This window comes from Malania oleifera, chromosome 11 (genome assembly GCF_029873635.1).
Source record: "Malania oleifera isolate guangnan ecotype guangnan chromosome 11, ASM2987363v1, whole genome shotgun sequence".
Lineage (NCBI taxonomy): Eukaryota > Viridiplantae > Streptophyta > Magnoliopsida > Santalales > Ximeniaceae > Malania > Malania oleifera.
The window spans coordinates 60,421,083-60,438,413 of NC_080427.1; the positions used below are offsets into that span (position 1 = coordinate 60,421,083).

The 17,331-nt window shown below is 36.3% G+C and overlaps 1 protein-coding gene across 1 annotated transcript; it reads right to left on the reverse strand.

Annotated features, from left to right (window-relative positions):
• Positions 1-14,141: 14,141 nt before the first annotated feature.
• LOC131168031 (U-box domain-containing protein 40) lies at positions 14,142-16,818 on the reverse strand. The gene has a single exon (XM_058127192.1). The coding sequence runs from the start codon at positions 16,295-16,297 to the stop codon at positions 14,660-14,662; it is 1,638 nt and encodes a 545-aa protein (XP_057983175.1). The 5' UTR covers positions 16,298-16,818; the 3' UTR covers positions 14,142-14,659.
• Between the last annotated feature and the right edge of the window lie 513 nt (positions 16,819-17,331).

Here is a 17,331-nt window from a genome sequence, read left to right on the forward strand (position 1 = left end):
GGAAAGGCAATGCTTTGATGCTTAACTGGAGCCAAATCATTAGCAACAGAGATTGGTATTCAACAAACATTCAAACATTATTCGCACCAAGATTGAAAAAAAAAAAAAAGTGATCACTTTTGCATGATAACTAAGGAATCTAATGGCTGGAAAACACTGAAAAGTGGCAATCAATGTTTTTACGTGCAAAAGGGTGATTATTCTGTGACATAAAGGAATAGACGAGATGTGTTTGTAAGACCAATTAGCTTTTTAATAGGCAAAGAGGGCATAACATCAATGATCTTGACTCATGAAAAAAGAAAAAAAGAAAAAAAAAATAAAGTTAGTAATTGAAGATTTGGTGATGTGGTACTAAAATGATGCTCCCTCATAGCCATCCACCCAATCTGTGTCTGCTACCATCTGATGATGCTTTTCCGAAAGAGACGAGGTGTTTACTGAACCAAGAAAGCAAAATTTCCACATCCAAAAGGGGAAAGAAATTATATAGGCATATAAAGTCTTCTCTTGTAAGATCTGTGCTTAGGAGGATTTGGGATGGCTTAAAAAATTATCTCTTTCCCTAACCCTGATCTTCCTTTTTACAGGTGAACTCCGGCTTGCTAACTTAAATATCTCCACAGTGAAATGGCCTCATTAATTTGTGGGTATAGCTTTTATGTGGGGTTAATTTATGGTTATAGCTTTTATGTGGGGTTTATCTTTATATCTCCTCTTGACCCCTTCTCATGTTACTTATGCGCCTTTATTTCTCAAGGGCAATCCAAAAGCTTCTCCATCTTATGTGCCCCAATTCTCAAGTTTCGGAAAATACTTTTAAGCTCGGAAGTATATCTTTGTTTGTTCGCGCTAGGGAACTACCTCTCTTTACCCATCCTTTTGTCGTGCATCTAAGTGATTAGCCAAGGTGAGATGAATCTCTGCTTCTTGGACCAACCTAGACCGACACGACATTTCAAAGTGATAAATCCAAGGGTGAACCTTAATTTGTTGTACCAAGGTTAGCTTTGCTTCCCGATTGTTGATATTTCAGATGCTTGGACTGAGGCGACCTTCTGGTTTTTTTTTTTACTTGGACTAGGATAACCTTTACGCCTAACTTTTTGGCATATCGGATGCTTGGATCAAACACTTCAAGTGAGATACCTCACGTTGCATAGCGGCTTAGAGACCTCAAAATGGATCAAAAGAAATCTTAGGAAAAAGTGAGATAGTAGATACCTTGATTTTTATTGAGAGTCCGATCGATAAAAAATAGAGATTTTATAAATAATTCACATTCAAGAAACTTTATAACATTATTCACACCAAAATTTAACAATAACAAAAATGATTCACTTTTAGCATGATAATTAAGGAATTAAAAGGGTGTGGGAAACACTAGTACGTGCAAAAGGGGAACCATTTTTCAACATGAATAGCCCAAATTCTATACTTTAATGAGGCAGGTGATAATGGATTTAGTCAAACCCATGAAAGTCAAAAAGAAGGGTGAATGTTATCATCTAAGAGAAAGTGCTCCAACTTTGCCACACATCTATCGCCACATATCACTGCATATTGAATATTGTTTCACTCAATTAACAATCAAGATGTAATTCTGTAGACTGTACACATTACCATTCTCTGCCAAGGCCCATTCTCATAAATAAAATAACCAAAGGAAATAACATAGAACATATGATCTCTATTCATGAAATATATATATAATTTAGTATTAATATTTGGTGATGTTATGCAATATTAGTCACTTGGCACCATGATGAAGCTCCTCTATAGCCTTCCATCCAGTCTCAAATCTTTATATTACTTTGATAATGCTTTCTAAAAGAAGAGAGAAGTGTCTGAAACCAATAAATATTACAAGCAAAAACCCTTATCTAAAAGGTGGAATGGTGTAGGTGAACACCTGGTTTATTTGAATAAGACTGACCCGGGTAGGTAATCCATTCCCATAATTCATTTTCAGAATGGAGTCTTCCTGGAACCGGGATTGATACTGGGTCAAAGCTTCCGAACTAGCTGGACCAATACCCTACCCCATTCATAGGTTTTTCCTCGTTTTGGGATAACAAAAAAAAAAAAAAAAAAAAAAGCCGAAGATCGGTAATCAATGCTAGGTGAAGCTGGAACCGTAAGGGCAATGTGGATTGTGGAGGACACTTGTTTAGTACACAGTAAAGAGCTTTTGGGTCCATTTGAGTTGGAGATTTATTTGGAGGGTAAAAAAGAAAAAATATGAAAATTTATTTTTTATTATATATTTTATCTTTATTAAAATATAATTAAAAATAAAATTTATTCTTATAAGAATAAAAAAGTAAGAAAAATCAAATGTTGATATGTGTAAATTAAAATTTTATTTATTGATTTAGTATATATTTCTATATTTTTTCCCTCCTTTCTTGATAATGAAACATTAAAAAAAAAAAATTTCAAAATTTTCTTTCATTTCCTTAATATTTTACAAGTTCCAAATGAGGCTTTATATTTTTCTTGGTGAAAATAGGTCAATTATGTTCCTTAACCATGTATTGGTCTTTACACTTACATTTACCATGTAATAATAAGACACAAATATGAGTTAAGTGATGTAAGATAATTTTAAATGAGATATTTTTACTTATTGCGTGACGAAATCTTAGCACACATGGAGCTGGTGCTACACACAAATGACACTAGATAAGCTGAAGCCTAATAAGTTCATTTAAACTTTAACAACTAAATTCAGGTTGCAGTTGTGCTTGCATAAAGGGTGGCCAAAGGAAGATACGAAGATATAAAGCTATCCATTTAATCATCTTTCGCCAATCACTAGGTAAGACCATTCTCCCCCTCCTTTTGTGTATATATATAAACACACACACACACACACACACACACACACACACACACACACTTTTTGTTAACATTGGAGGAGTTCTCATTAGTTTTATTAGTACCAACTTAACCTAGAATCTGAACCCATTAGGTTTTGACCTCACTGAGTCATATGCATAAGCCACTTAATTTTTTGATGTTAGACAAACTTTTTAAGTGAAATCCTCAATCTATATATTGCTATCAAAATTCATTAGACCGGCCAAGTGTCAAATTGTCTTCAAAAGAAAAAAACAAGCTTGGGTGGACCCTAAGTAACCTAGGGCCTAGGGGGATCTCTTTAATATATAAGTCAAAATATGATAGAGAAATATAGAGATAGTGGAAGTTGGCAACAAGAATAGAAATTGTGAGAACACCCCTTAAATTTTCCATTCACTTTCTATAGGCTTCATTTCCCTAACTTAAATGCCCTTGTTGAATTAGGAGTTATTGAGATTCTTTATAACACAGTTACACCCCTTCATTATTCTCTTAATTACCCTAAGGGTTACATATGCCTCCTTTATTTCTAAGGTAATAGATGGATTTCCTTATTGAATTTTCAATAACCCCTTGTTGAGTGGGAATATGTTTTGTCCTCAATATATGCCCTCTTTTTAGCCTTGAATGATATTTTTAGGTTTAGGAGTATGCTTATCATAGCTTAATAAGAAGACACTTCCTACCTTGAATAATGGAATTTCTTAACTATTTAGATGAAATGTTTTTTTGGTCATTAAGAGATTGGGATAGCCTTGGAGCTTACTTTAATTAGTTAGGGTGTTTTTTGTTCTTTGTTATTGTAGAAACCTAATTTTGTCTAGACTAAATTCAATTGGAGAATAGGGGAGTCTAATTATAGTTTCCTTTCCCTTTCTTTAAGTCTTTCTTTATAAATTTCAGATTTAAATCTTCAGTTGCATTTTTAAGACTTAATTGAGGCATAATTAAATTAATTCATAAATTATTCTAGATAAGGATAAATTTTTATCCTTAGGAGCTTTCTCTTGTTACCAAAATTCCTATCTAGATTAAGGAAGGGGTTTCCTTCCTTTAAAAAGACATTTTTGGAATTGAAAGATTTGGGCAAGCTCCCTTGCTTCTTTATAAATTAGAATCCATGGCTCATGCAAAGGGGGGAGGGCAAGTTGAGAACATAGGTTCAACAAAAGTGGGTACAAGTTAGAGGTAAGGGAGTAGACACACGTTGAGCACAAGAGGGGAGACACACCTAAGCTCGAGAGAGGAAGAGAAAAGGAGAAGGAAAATCTGCAGAAATCTAAAGGCTGACACGCAAAAACACTGGATTTCTCAAAGATTCAAAGTACCAAGACACAAGGTAAGTATTTTAATATTGCTTTGTTATTAAGATACAACATCTTGCATGTTTAAACTTTGTATTAGGGACAAAGACAACGATTCGACGGGCGTGAAGGTAAGAATATCCAAAACTAAGGTTTTTTCTTTGTTCTCATGAAAGACTTGTATTTTTATGACTTCAAAGCCTTGTTTTCTCTGTAAAAATATAATAGTTAGGTCCAGGGGAAGGTTCTTGGTGGTTTTGGAGAGAAAAGAGAGGGCTTGCCAGAGTTTCGCCAATCGAAAAAAGAGAGGGGAGTGGAAAAAGAGTAATTTTTACAAGCATGTTGTGTCAAAAAAGGAGAAAAATAAGCCAAAAATTAATCCTAAGATCAAAATAGGCAAAGAAATTGGTTGAAAAAACTTTAAAATGTAAAAAATATGGCTCTCGCCGTGGTTGCTGACAATGCTTGGCCAAGCTTGAGACGGGCCATATTTCGTAGGGTTTTGGGTATTTTTTAGTTGAAAAAGATTCATAGGGCCGAAAATATTTGAATGGAGGTGACAACTCTCAATTTGGAGTTCAAACGAAGTAAATATAAATATTTGAAGTTTTAGGGTTTCAGTCCTGCTGCCAATGATTTGCTGGAAATAGGGCCGACTCTTCACAATATGGGGCCCTAGGCAAATGATTTAATCAAGGACCTTTAATATTTTTTTAAATTTTATTTTTATTTAAAATTAATTTTTCTAACTTTTTGAGATGCAAAATCACTAATTATGGGAATAGAGCATAATAAATAAGGTTAATATTATTTAATTAAAATATATTTTGGGACCCAAAAACTATATTATTATATTAAGAAAAAATATGGGGCCCCAAAAATTTGGGGGCCCTAGGCGGGCGCCTCAACTGCCTAAAGGCAGAGCCGGGCCTAGCTAGAGATGACGTTGATAAATCTGACATGCATCTTGCACGTGTCATGCCCCTATGTCGCATGCATGCTCTATTTTGGACTAGTCAATTTGTTTGGGTCAACCAATTGACTGATTTGGCCATTATTTTTATTTTTATTTATTTATTTGATTTAATAATCTATTTTTATTTTAAAAAATACATTAAAAAAATACTTTTTAATTGCAAAAAAATGATAAAAAAAATGAGCAGTCCTAAAAATTTCTATTGCACTTTAAAATTTTTTAATTAATTTATTTTATTTATTTATTCATTTTTTTTCTAAATTTTTTTTAATTGGGTTGTTTCTATTTTAAAAATAACATCTTTTAGGTTTTTCAATTCAAATTTTTGTGGGGTAATTTTAGAGAGCCTTTTTGCAACTTTTAGAGATTTTTTAGTTGGGTTTTTACCCCTTTAAAAAATTTTATTAGTTTTTTCTAGTATTTTCTTGTGTTTTTAACCTTAATAAATTGATAAAAATTCATTAAATTTTTAGAAAATTCCTAAAAAAATAAAATAAAATAAAATTGCAAAGAGGTTTTTGTTTTATTTTGGGGTATTTTGAGTAGGCTTACATCCTAATTTGAATGCAAGAGTTAGAAAAGTGTCAAATCCTGAACCACAATATCATTAAATTCCTTGTTTTGCATGTTGCTATTCATGTTAATGCTGGAATGATTGGTTATGCCAAAATTGCAAGAGAATGACACTCTTTGAATGTTTTTTTTTTCTTTTTTTTTTTGTTGAAGAAATCCATGATTATTTTTAGTCGCATGCATGCTTTCTGTCGATGTCAAATTCTATCTAGAGTGTCGACGAAGAGGGGATGACAGACCCTAAACGAGAAAGAGTTTTAAAGAAAAAAAGGTAAAACAGTTAAAAAGGGAAAATAAAGAAAAACCTTGAAAAATGTCTATGAAAATCAGATTTGGAGTTTGAGAGTACATTTGTATGTAAGGAAGGTGATTAGTCAATCATTTCAATGATGATTAGCCTTTCAACACTCCTAATGACACCTGTTTGTAGAACGATAATTGCAATTACGTAAGAGTTGCCTAAAAAAAAATGAGGCTTATCTCCTAATGACTATACCTGTTGTACTTGGGTTTACTTAATTCGCCACAAATCTGACACCCACTCTCTCTTGCAATCCTTTATCCACCTTATCAAAAATCAATTCTCCACCACTATAAAAATCATCTGAAGTGATAATGGGTCTAAGTTTGACTTGCCCTCATTCTATGCTCCGAAAGGAATTATACATCAAATCAGTTGCATCAACACTCCCCAACAAAATGGAGTAGTTGAACGCAAGCATCGTCACCTTCTTAATGTTGTTCGTGCATTAATTTTTCAAAACCATATGCCTAAACACTTTTGGGGGGATGTCATTCTTACCACAACTTATCTTATTAACCGATCTCCTCCTATTTTAGGTGATTTGTCTCCTTATGAAAGATTGCATAATGTCAAATCTGCATATAGCCATCTGCGAGTCTTTGGATACTTATGCTTTGCTTCCACTCACTCAAAAAACCCATCTAAGTTCGATCCCAGAGCAACTCGATATGTTTTTCTTGGTTATCTATATGGTCAAAAGGGCTACCGACTTTATAACCTAGCAACACATAAAATCTTTCTGTCTCAAGATGTTCTCTTTCATGAAGATTCCTTCCCCTTTGCATCATCTACTCCTAAACCCATGGAACCCGTCCTACCTTGTCCTATTCCTTCTCTTGACAACATCACTGAAATTCCACCTTCGTCACCATCTTCACCACCTACCTTTCCTCCATCCTTATCTAATCCTTTACCCTCTTCTCCACGACCCCAACAATCCAGTCGTCCTACTTAGCCACCAACATACTTACAAGATTTTCATGTGGAGTAGGTTCTGTCGTCTTGACTCACTCAATCATATGACTCTACAATGGTCCATTTGTCAGGTAACCCTTATTCTCTCACTGATTTTCTATCTTATTCCCGCTTATCTCCTTTGTTAGCTTTGCTGTATTCCCAAGAGGGGGGGTGGGTGAATTGAAATTTTAAAATTTATTCCTAAGTTTAGCTAATCTAACAACAATATATTTGCAACCTAGGGTCTGTCTATGCAGTTCAAAATGTGCATATAAATATAATGTGGGAAAATTAAATCATGCACGACATTCACAATATAACATACACGTGCGATAAATAAATTACGAAAAAATTAAATGCATACACAATATGTTATCGGGGTTCGGCCAACTGTGCCTATGTCCTCGCCTCTAACTCGCAAGCCCAATGATTCCACTAATGCTCACTTAACGGGTGGAGCGGCACCGATTACAACTAGGTCAATTCAAGGGTCTGACCTCAACCAACACGCCTTACAAAGATGGTGCACCTACCTTTCCTAACCGAGTCTAAGCCAGTTCGAGACTATTTACCAGGAGTAGTCTCCCTCTTCAAGCCGGTGCCTGAAATACAACAAATGTACAATAAAAATTTCGTGTACAAAGAAATGTTTCTTACACAAGCTGATATGTACCAATAAGCTCAATTTAATCAATGCACCTCAATGATGTATGAACCATAAGCTCGGTGCGCTATATGTGCAATCAACACTCAGAATAATAACTTTATCTAATCAAGCACAAGAGTGTATTCTAGAACTATCTTTGAAACTATGTATCGCTATATCTCAATCACAAGTTTAGGGTTTCAAAGATTATAGACGGCAGCATGCTGTCTGTAAATTGGACATTTTCCCATAAAGCTGTACCTAATAGTTGGTTGTTTTCAACAAAATATTCATATTAATCATGCAACAACCTAAAATCAACTACCAGCATGCAGTTCACATCACTGCATCCGTCATGTAGGAGGCATTCTAGACTACGCATGCAATTAGGTAGCAATCAACAATTCATAAAATATAATTTATCCATCAAAGAATGTTTAACTAATTAGTATGTCATGGATAGTAATTTGCAATGCTGATTTCATAAAGGCATATGGATATAAATATTGTGAGAGCATTCAAAGTATATAGTCATGAAATGGAAATGCTCCCCCTAAGTTATGCACTACTATCATCTTATGCTTTAATTTATTTTCATTTTCAAAAATGTGAGAGGCACATGATCGAATGGCTTTGAATTTTAAGTACAAGTGCATAGGTCTCTTTGAAATTTCATTTCATCATGTAGATTAAAACCTTTAGCAATAAACTTGGCCATTTATCACATTCAAAAGGTTCAATTGATTGGGAGTTAGCGAAATAGGATAAATACTCTTAAAGATTTAATCTCATTCGAGTTCGAGAGAGTATTCTGGAGAAGGCAGGACAATATTCACAATATTTTCGAGCTAGTGAATATGTCCAAGTCATCTTACCAAAGAGCATTTAGGAGCATATGGTTCTTGAACATAGCTCTTTGGTGATTTGAAGTATCCTTTAAATATGATCACAATTTGGAGCAAGGATACGAACCAAGGAATAGGTGACTCTTTACCGAATGTGATCATGGTGTGGTAAAGATTTCCTATGGAGGAGATATGTGAACCAAGATTAGAGGATTTGTATTTTGAACTCAAAGGGAACAATCCCCTAGTGAATGCCTCTAATTTTGATTACAAGGAGGATGACTTTTTATTAGCACTAGATAGATATAGAATTTATTATCATTAGTGCTTACACTTAGAGTGATGACCGGATTTTGATTAATGTGATTAGGGTTAAAGATATATAGAATAGCATGGATCCCTAAAGCTCATCTCTATGCAATGGACAATAGTTGCTTAACTTAAGATGTTTTATCTTTAAGCATGAGTTAAGCATTTAGAATTATTTACCAAGCAAGAATGCATTGTCCATTTGGAAGTAGAGTTCATTCAAGTATGCTATAGCCAATATTTTCATATTTTGTCCAATCATTATGATATATATTCGTGTTAAGTTTAGATTGGATGTATGTAACTTGAATGTATACATATTAGCTTGATTTTCTCTAAGGTTCTTAGTATATGAAATTATGTATAGTGGATGTACATACTAAGCTTTTACATTTTAAGCACATACTACTCCCCAGTCCATTTAGTCATCACAATTCCTAAACCTAATCCTAAGATCTAAGGAAGGATTTTTAAACATTTATGTAGTTTCTATTGGAATTTGATCCTCCTTAGCTCCCAAGAGGTTTGCCCTCAGAATTACCCACAACATTTCTCTGTCCATGCCTCTGACACTTCTAGATGGACAAGTAAACCAAATGTGCCACATCATCTTACAACACAAACAAATTTTGTATATGCGTGAAAAATTTTGCTTGTTTCAACTGCTTTTACAAAATGAGGCAGACAAATGACTATGGGATTTATGTATCAATCCTGAATCCATTTTAAAATGATTTTTCCTTTTGATTCCTAAGGGCTTATTTTGGTTATCTACCTCACTTGTGAATTTGAAAAACATTTTAGAGTAATCTTCAGTTTTTCTTTTTAAGAAAATGATTTTCAAAATTCTTTCAACCTTTTTCCTCTCTAGAGTAGCATGATATTCTTGTAATTCTTTTAAGTGTTTTGCCACCTTTTTATTTTCATTTCTCAAAAAGATTTTATGTTTAGGTATCCTAACTTGAAGCTTCTGCATTTTAAATAAAGTTTTTACTAGTTTTTCATTAAGGAGCATGCTTTCGTCATTAAGCTCATAACATGATTCATCACAAGATATATTCCAATATTTTTCACGATAATCAATGCATGCAACATTAACAAAAAATATCATGATATTCAATAGATGATTCAACATATAGTATATCACAGGATTTGGCACAAGAATCATCACAATATGGATCACATGAATTATTGCATGAGCTATTAACAAAATTTTCACTAGGGCAATCAGATGATTCATTGCATAATATATTCCAGTATTCAACATGAGAATCATCAAGTACATCAATAATAGAACTATCACAATATTCAATAGATGATTCAGCACAAGATACAACACAACATTTGACATAAGAATTATCAATTGAGTTAAAGTGAGAATTTTATACCTCTTCTTTTGTTAATGCAATTACCCTATCACTTACCACTCCTTGATCGTCTGACATGACACCTCTGGAGTGGTGGTCTCCTTTTCTTGGGTCTCTCCATATCTCTTTTCCAACTTAACCCAAATCTCCCTCGCATTTGTACATGTCATAATCTCAAGCAAAATATTAGAATCTAAAGCACAATATAGTAAATCCATGGCATGTTAATTTGCATGCATCAAAGTAATATCATTTTCATTTACAGATATACAAATTCCTTTATCAATCACCTGTGAGGCCCTCAAATTTATAAATTTTATAAATACACTCCGAATTTTCTAGTGGGTGTAATTGACACCACAAAATGTTGGAGGGCAAGAAGGTGACTGACCCTCGCTGAATGGGGATACACCAATGTGAGCCATTGCAATCTTTTGCAAAAACGTTGAAGTCTAGTGCAACGAGATTCTAATACCAATTGTTGGAATTGGTGTATTCCCAAGAGGGGGAGGGGGTGAATTGGGTATCTAAAACTTTCTACCTAGGTTAAATCCTCAACCAATATTTTTGCAACCTAGGGTCTTTCTAAGAAAATTTCAATTACCCACTAATATAGAACTGAGCAAATGATCAAGACAAATATAGTAAGCTCAGTATTCCTCAAATAAGTATGTATTCAAATATTTAAAGCTATTAAAACATTCATAGTCGTTCAAAAAACTAACATACATGTGCGGAATTGAAAGTGCAGAAATTAAACAGAGTTAGCACAAAATATGTTATCGGGGTTCGGCCAATACTGCCTACGTCCCTGCCTCAAACTCACAAGCAATATGATGCTCACTTCACAAGTGGTGTGTACAAATAGATGTTCTTCTAAACTAAGCAGATGATGTATAACAATATGCTCAATACACTCACGTATGATGGGATATCAAGCTCAAATGAGATTTGGTTAACCAATGTGTTAACTCTCAACACTATGTGTATTAATATGTATATATGAGAGTGAGACATTTGATTTCAAGATAATATATTCGCAATATGAATATTCAAAGAGTCTCTACAACCCTAAGCAAATATCACAATAGTATTTTCAAGTATCAAGCACAATGGATATTAGGATTTAAGCTTGCTCAAAATATTTTTATTAAAACACAAAGCAAACTTATAAAACTTGCAATAGGGATGCAAGTTCTTAAGCAAATGAAGATTTTTTTCCAATTCAATATTTATATGAAATATACAATGGGAAAAACTTTAAGCTACTCTCCAAAATCAATCATCAACAAATGCAAGTATGGGAGAGAGTTTAAGCTTCTGAGTGGTATGGAATTTTCTCAAAAAAATAACGCTAAACCTAGCTTCGAAATGTAATCAATATGCAAGTGAAGAAGGTGAGGAAATATGCTATTTCTAAGGATTTATGATCAAATGTGTATGCGAAAGAGTTTTAAAACAATATGCTTAAGAAGATGTGAGAGTATATGAAATTTTAGTACAATGAAATTTTCAGAGAAAAATATGCTAATCGATATGATAATCTCTTACTAATCTTAGTAAATGAAGAGGAATATATAGTTTTTGGCAAAAATATAACCGTTGGGGACATCAAGGGTATTTTGGAAAAAAGTTTAATTATGTTTAATGAAAATTAACCCTAGTTACCTACGGTAAAAATTTTCCCAACCTGAGAGGTTTGGTCGACAATTTTCAAGGTTCGGTCGACCATATTGCTAAGTTTGGTTGACCGTGGTGATTTTGAACTACGGAAATTGTTGACCGTCTTAGGGCGATTTTGAACCCTTCGTAGGTTCGGTCGACCATGGCTGAGGTTTGGTTGATTGCTCATGTGGTTTAGTCGATCGTGGTCAATTTGAACTACACAAATGGTCGACCGAACAATTAAGGGTCAGACACGTTCCGATTTGGTTGACCAAGGAAGATACGTTCATTTTAAAATGGTCAACTGTGAGAAGTCAATATGTTGACTTCTGAACGGTTCGATCAACCAAGGCTTTTACACTGCCAGGAATTCAGTCGACCGAGGCTTAGTCTTTTCAGCCAACAATGTATTTGGTTGACCAAACTGGTTATTACTAGAATGATTCAGTCGACCGGGGCTACTCAGAGGTACAATTTTAGCCCTCAATTTGACCCTAAAAATCCAACGTCGGTCGATTGGTTTGGTTCCCTATGGTCAGTCTATGGTCATATTGAGCTTTTCATCCTATCATCCATGCAATACAATTATTACAGTCCATAATATTACAAACCCAAAATATAAAACAAAACGCATTTACAATATAAAACGAATGTCTTCTCCTTCTTCTTTTGCTCCTCTAATTTGTCATGGAATACACCAGATGATATGGTCTTTATGTTCCTCTTTGCTTCCATCTTTTCCTTATGTGTGTGCTAAAATATTAAGTCTACTCAAGCACTGAATACACATATAAGTAACTTGCGATTTGTCACTATCAAAACTAGGGATCGGACTCAAAAATCCAACAATCTTTGATTATAAACCTTTGCCTTGTATTGTATAAACCCTTCGCTCGAAAACCTAAAATTCCATATTTAATAAACCATTTGAATTCATAGATTGCAATATTGATACTAGCTCATTTAAAGTCAATTTTGAGAATATTGCTATGCTAACAATAGAACTTACATTCTTGAATTTTGAATAACATATTTGCTGCATATAACTTAATTCATTCGTGAAAGAACTCTTGAGACTTATTTCTGGACAAAATCATACACCTTCTCAAAATCCAAACAACATGTGAAATATAGCATGATTTATGGTGTTTATGTACGGATAATTAAATTCTTAATTTAAAGTGCTTTGAGTGTATGTGTTTGTGTGAGGGTTGAACCATAGGATTAGGTAGACCAATCCCGTCCTACATCAATCACCCATAACTAAAGGGGCAGAATTGATAGCATTTTTTGGGTGTTAATCACATATAGTTTTCAATTTGCAAGGGTGGAATGCTAAGAGAAGTTGGTTATTTTTTGAATATATTTGGAGGTGCCCAAAGAAGAGGAAAAGAAATGAATGCAATTGATGAACAATAGTAATTTCCCAATTACTACTAGCAACATTTGCCCGTAGAATGTAATGAGGCCCATATTATAACTCAATAGATAAAATATGAATTCTAGGAATATGTTTGATAAAAACAAAACATATTTTGAGGAATGGTGATGACGAGATTGAGATGGAGTAAAATGAGTTCATTATTGTAGCTAACATGAGAGGTGTAAGGATAGGGATATAGTCATAGAATTCGTAGAAGGAGGGAGAAGAGGAGGGAGGTGAAAGGATTTAGATTTGAAGAGATAAGGAGAAATGGAGAGAGAAGAGAATAGAGGGAGAATGAATTGAAAAAGAGAGAAAGAGAGGGATAAAAGGCATTGGGGCTTCTTGTAGCACTACTATTGCATTACGTGTTGAATTGATTTTGAGATGTCTTACAAGATAGTCTGTACTCCTATTTATTCTCCTTTGGAGTCATCAATTATAAAGTTACAAACCATAAATTCAATTCGTAAATCCTAATCATAAACTCGATCCAGTTTTAAAAATTAAAAACCTAGTCATAAATTAGGACTAGGCGATCAACGTCGCCAGGTGGCCTCGTGGTTAGATCACCTAAGCAACAAGCAACTCATTTTGTGGAAGCAAATTTTCCATTGTTACTATTCAGGGTGAGTGTAGCCATTCCACAAAGGAGAGCAAAAGGATGGTGCAAACAAAAAAAGCAAGTTTGTCTTTTGCCACCTATTCTTGGAGGGTCAGAACCAAAAGTCCCATGTTCCATATCCAATTTCCGCACAAGAAGGAAAATAAATGATGGATAATACTCAAAAAATACCATAGTTACCATGTAAAGAAAGCATTGATTCAAATTAGGAAAGGAATGCTCATGCCTAAGGGGGACAAATTAATCACTACTCTAATTACATAGTGAATAACCAAACCAAACTGAGGAGAAAATTAATTACTATTCTATTCCAAACTTGCGTTACAAATTACTGCATTATAATAATACAAACATCACTTTTACAATATCATTTTTCCTTCATTTATTCATTTTTTTTTTATTTTTCAAAAAAAAAAATATTGACAAAATAAAGTTAAAAGTTTACAAAAAGCATGCAAGCAGAAAGCCAAATTCAAAGACACTCCCCAAATTTTTATTTATATTTTTCAAATATGACACTTTTCTTCTTAATTTTATAACTATCAAAAATCTTTATCTGTAAAAAAAATTATTTTTATTTCGCTCAAAGCATGTTATAAAAGATGTTTTGATAGTGGTCGAAAATTTAGATTCACAATGTGCAGTGTCATATTTAAAAAATAAAATAAAATTTAAAGAGTGTCTCTGAATTTTACTCTATTTACGAACCCAAAAGGGCAAAAATAAAATAAAATAAAATCAATGAGACACGAGTGATGATGTATCTCAAAAGTCCACGGTATGGTACAAACAGTGAAACTTCAAAACTCGGTCGAATTCACACTCGACCCACCGAGCACGGAACCGAGTCGACTCCGAGTCCGACTCGACAACCCCAACCCCAACCCCAAGTCAAGAAGCTCCTCCCAATCCACCTCCTCCTCTGTTTCCTTCTCCTTCCCTTTCATCATCTCCAACATCCTCCTCGCCTTCTCCTTTGCCCGCTCGCTCCCCTCCCTCTCCACCTTCCACAGCACCTCCACCGCCCCCGCTTCCCTCGCCGCCACCTTGAACCTCAAACCGCCCTGACTCAGTCCGTACAGCACCGCCACGCAACTCTCCCGAATCGACTCCGAGTCCAACTCCTCCCCCCTCAACATCCCCACCAGGCACTCCACCGCGCCGCCCTCCAGCATGGCCGTACGCCCGTCAGCGCACGCGGCCAAGTTGCACAGCACCAGAAGGACCCGACCCGCCATGTGACCCGACCCCGCCATGCCCAAGAGGGTCTGGGCCGCCCCGAGTTTGACGAGCTTCACCCGGTTGCTCTGAACGAGTGAGAGATGGTACAGTGCCAGCGCCGAGTCGTGCCGAGTCCGCTCGCTCTCGGATCGGAGCGCGTGCAGCAGCGGCGGCAACGCGCCTAAAACGCCGATGGCCGTCTTGTTGTTGTCATCAAGGGCTAAGCTGAAGAGTGCACCGGAAGCGTGATCCTGCGCCTCAGGGGATGCGCTCCTCAATACGTCGATCAGATGGGGAACGATTCCTGACCGTACGATCTTCACCTTGTTCGCCTTCTCAAGCGAGAGGTTAACCAACGCCGCGATTGCGTTAACCTGAACAATCGCGTATCTCGAGATTATCAGAAATCGGAGGGCTGAGAGCAATCGATGGGTACAGAGGGAAACCCTAGCTTCTTCTCCGCTTCTAGTGACCTTTCTAAGCGATATCACGGCTTCTTCTTGCTCGAACACTTGAGAACTCTTGAGCTTCGCGGCGATTTCCTCTTCTCCAATGGGAGTTGAACTAGGGGTTACGGTTAGAGTCTCCATCTCCAACGATGACGACGAAGACGAAGAGGAGTAACAAGAGGGCCGAGTCGCGAACTGAAGCGGCGGCGTCGGAACGGCGGTGCCGATCGACTCGTCGGAGCTGGAGTGGAGGTGAGTCGGCCGGCAAATCAGGTCGGAGGCTGCGTGCGTGAACTTCACGCCGGGGTTCTCTGCAACCTCAGCATCACCTTCACCTTCACCTTCACCTTCTTCACCTTCACCTTCACCTTCACCTCCACCGTTCTTGTGGTTTTCGCCTTCTCGGGACGCCATTAATGTACGGACGAGCTTCTCGATGGCGGGGTAGTCGAGGGGTTTGGGCCTTTCGACGACGCATTTGTCGCACCAGTTGACAATGGTGGATTTGAGGGCGAGATTTGGGATTACGGTGGAGAAATCGGGAGGGGAATCGCCGGGGAGATTGGGCGTGAAACCCAAATTCTTGCAGGCCTGAACGGAAGCACGCTCGAAGGTGTGGCCGGAGGAGACGATGACGGGGTCGGCCATTAAAGACCCAGTAATGGGGCAGATGAATTCTTCAGGATGATGCTTGTTGGCGAGCTTTCCTGCATTGGATGAGGAAGTCCTATAGAAGGAGATTCTCCATCTGTGCTTGCCATTCCCCATCTCTCCACCTGCAACTCTCTAGAGCTCTTCTTCAAGTGCCTTTGATTTCATGGATCGGTGAGACGCAGATGGTTGAGAAAATCTTCATGGAAATCGAATTCCATGATTTGGGCAAGAATTCATATATTTACGATTCAAATCTGTTTGTGCTTCTGGTGAGGTGTGCATCCATGAGACCAGGTCTAGGGAGGGTAAGCAGGTGTGGAACGAGAGAGAGAGTTTCTCGGGGAACAGAGATTTAAGATCATATCAGATTTTGATTATAAATTAGCTTAGGCCCCTCCCTCTCCCTCTAGGGTGGTTTGATTCTCCTTGCTTTTGGTTTGTCAGCCCACTCTCCAAAAGTGAGGATCAAATAAAAAGTGTATGGTGGACCCAAATAAAGAACTGAAAATTTTTTGTTTTTTGGTTTCCCCATTGTTTGATCACATTGTAAGCTCGGATGTCTTCCTAAATCAATAGTTTTGATGAATTGTATTTTTGATCTCTGATATGAGTTTTGTGGAATAATTTAATTTCTCCTCCAATGAGTTTTTCTTTTATTAATGTTCAAAATGCATTGGAGTTTTTATTATTTAAATCAAATCAAGCATTCCCGACATGGCGCACTGGAAAGACATCAGTAAGGAAGAAGGAGCATCAAAAGTTTAATTTTAGGTAGATATAAGATGGTGAGAGTTTACTTTGTGAACCAGTAGAGTCCGTAGATGATGAGAGTTCGCTCTATGAGTCAGCAGTGACCGTGGATGGTAAGAGTTCTCTATGAACCAGTAGGGATCGTGGATGGTAATGAAAATGTGTTCCGAGAGTCGGATTGACTGAACGTACGACTGATGCACAGAAATCGTATACGCATTCCGGACTTTATCCTGATCAGCAAGACTAGAGGGCGGAAAACGCTGATTTGTAGGTTTGGTACTAGACCAAGGGGTTCGAAGGGTTTGTTGGTGGCTGTAGTTCCTATATAATAATAATAAAAAAAAATCAAATCAAGCATTTTAAGTTTTAACAACCAAAATGTATTAATTAGTAAA

What these genes read in the sequence shown, in the direction of transcription:
- LOC131168031 (XM_058127192.1), bottom strand. Translation starts at nt 16,297, where the DNA reads ATGGGGAATGGCAAGCACAGATGGAGAATCTCCTTCTATAGGACTTCC.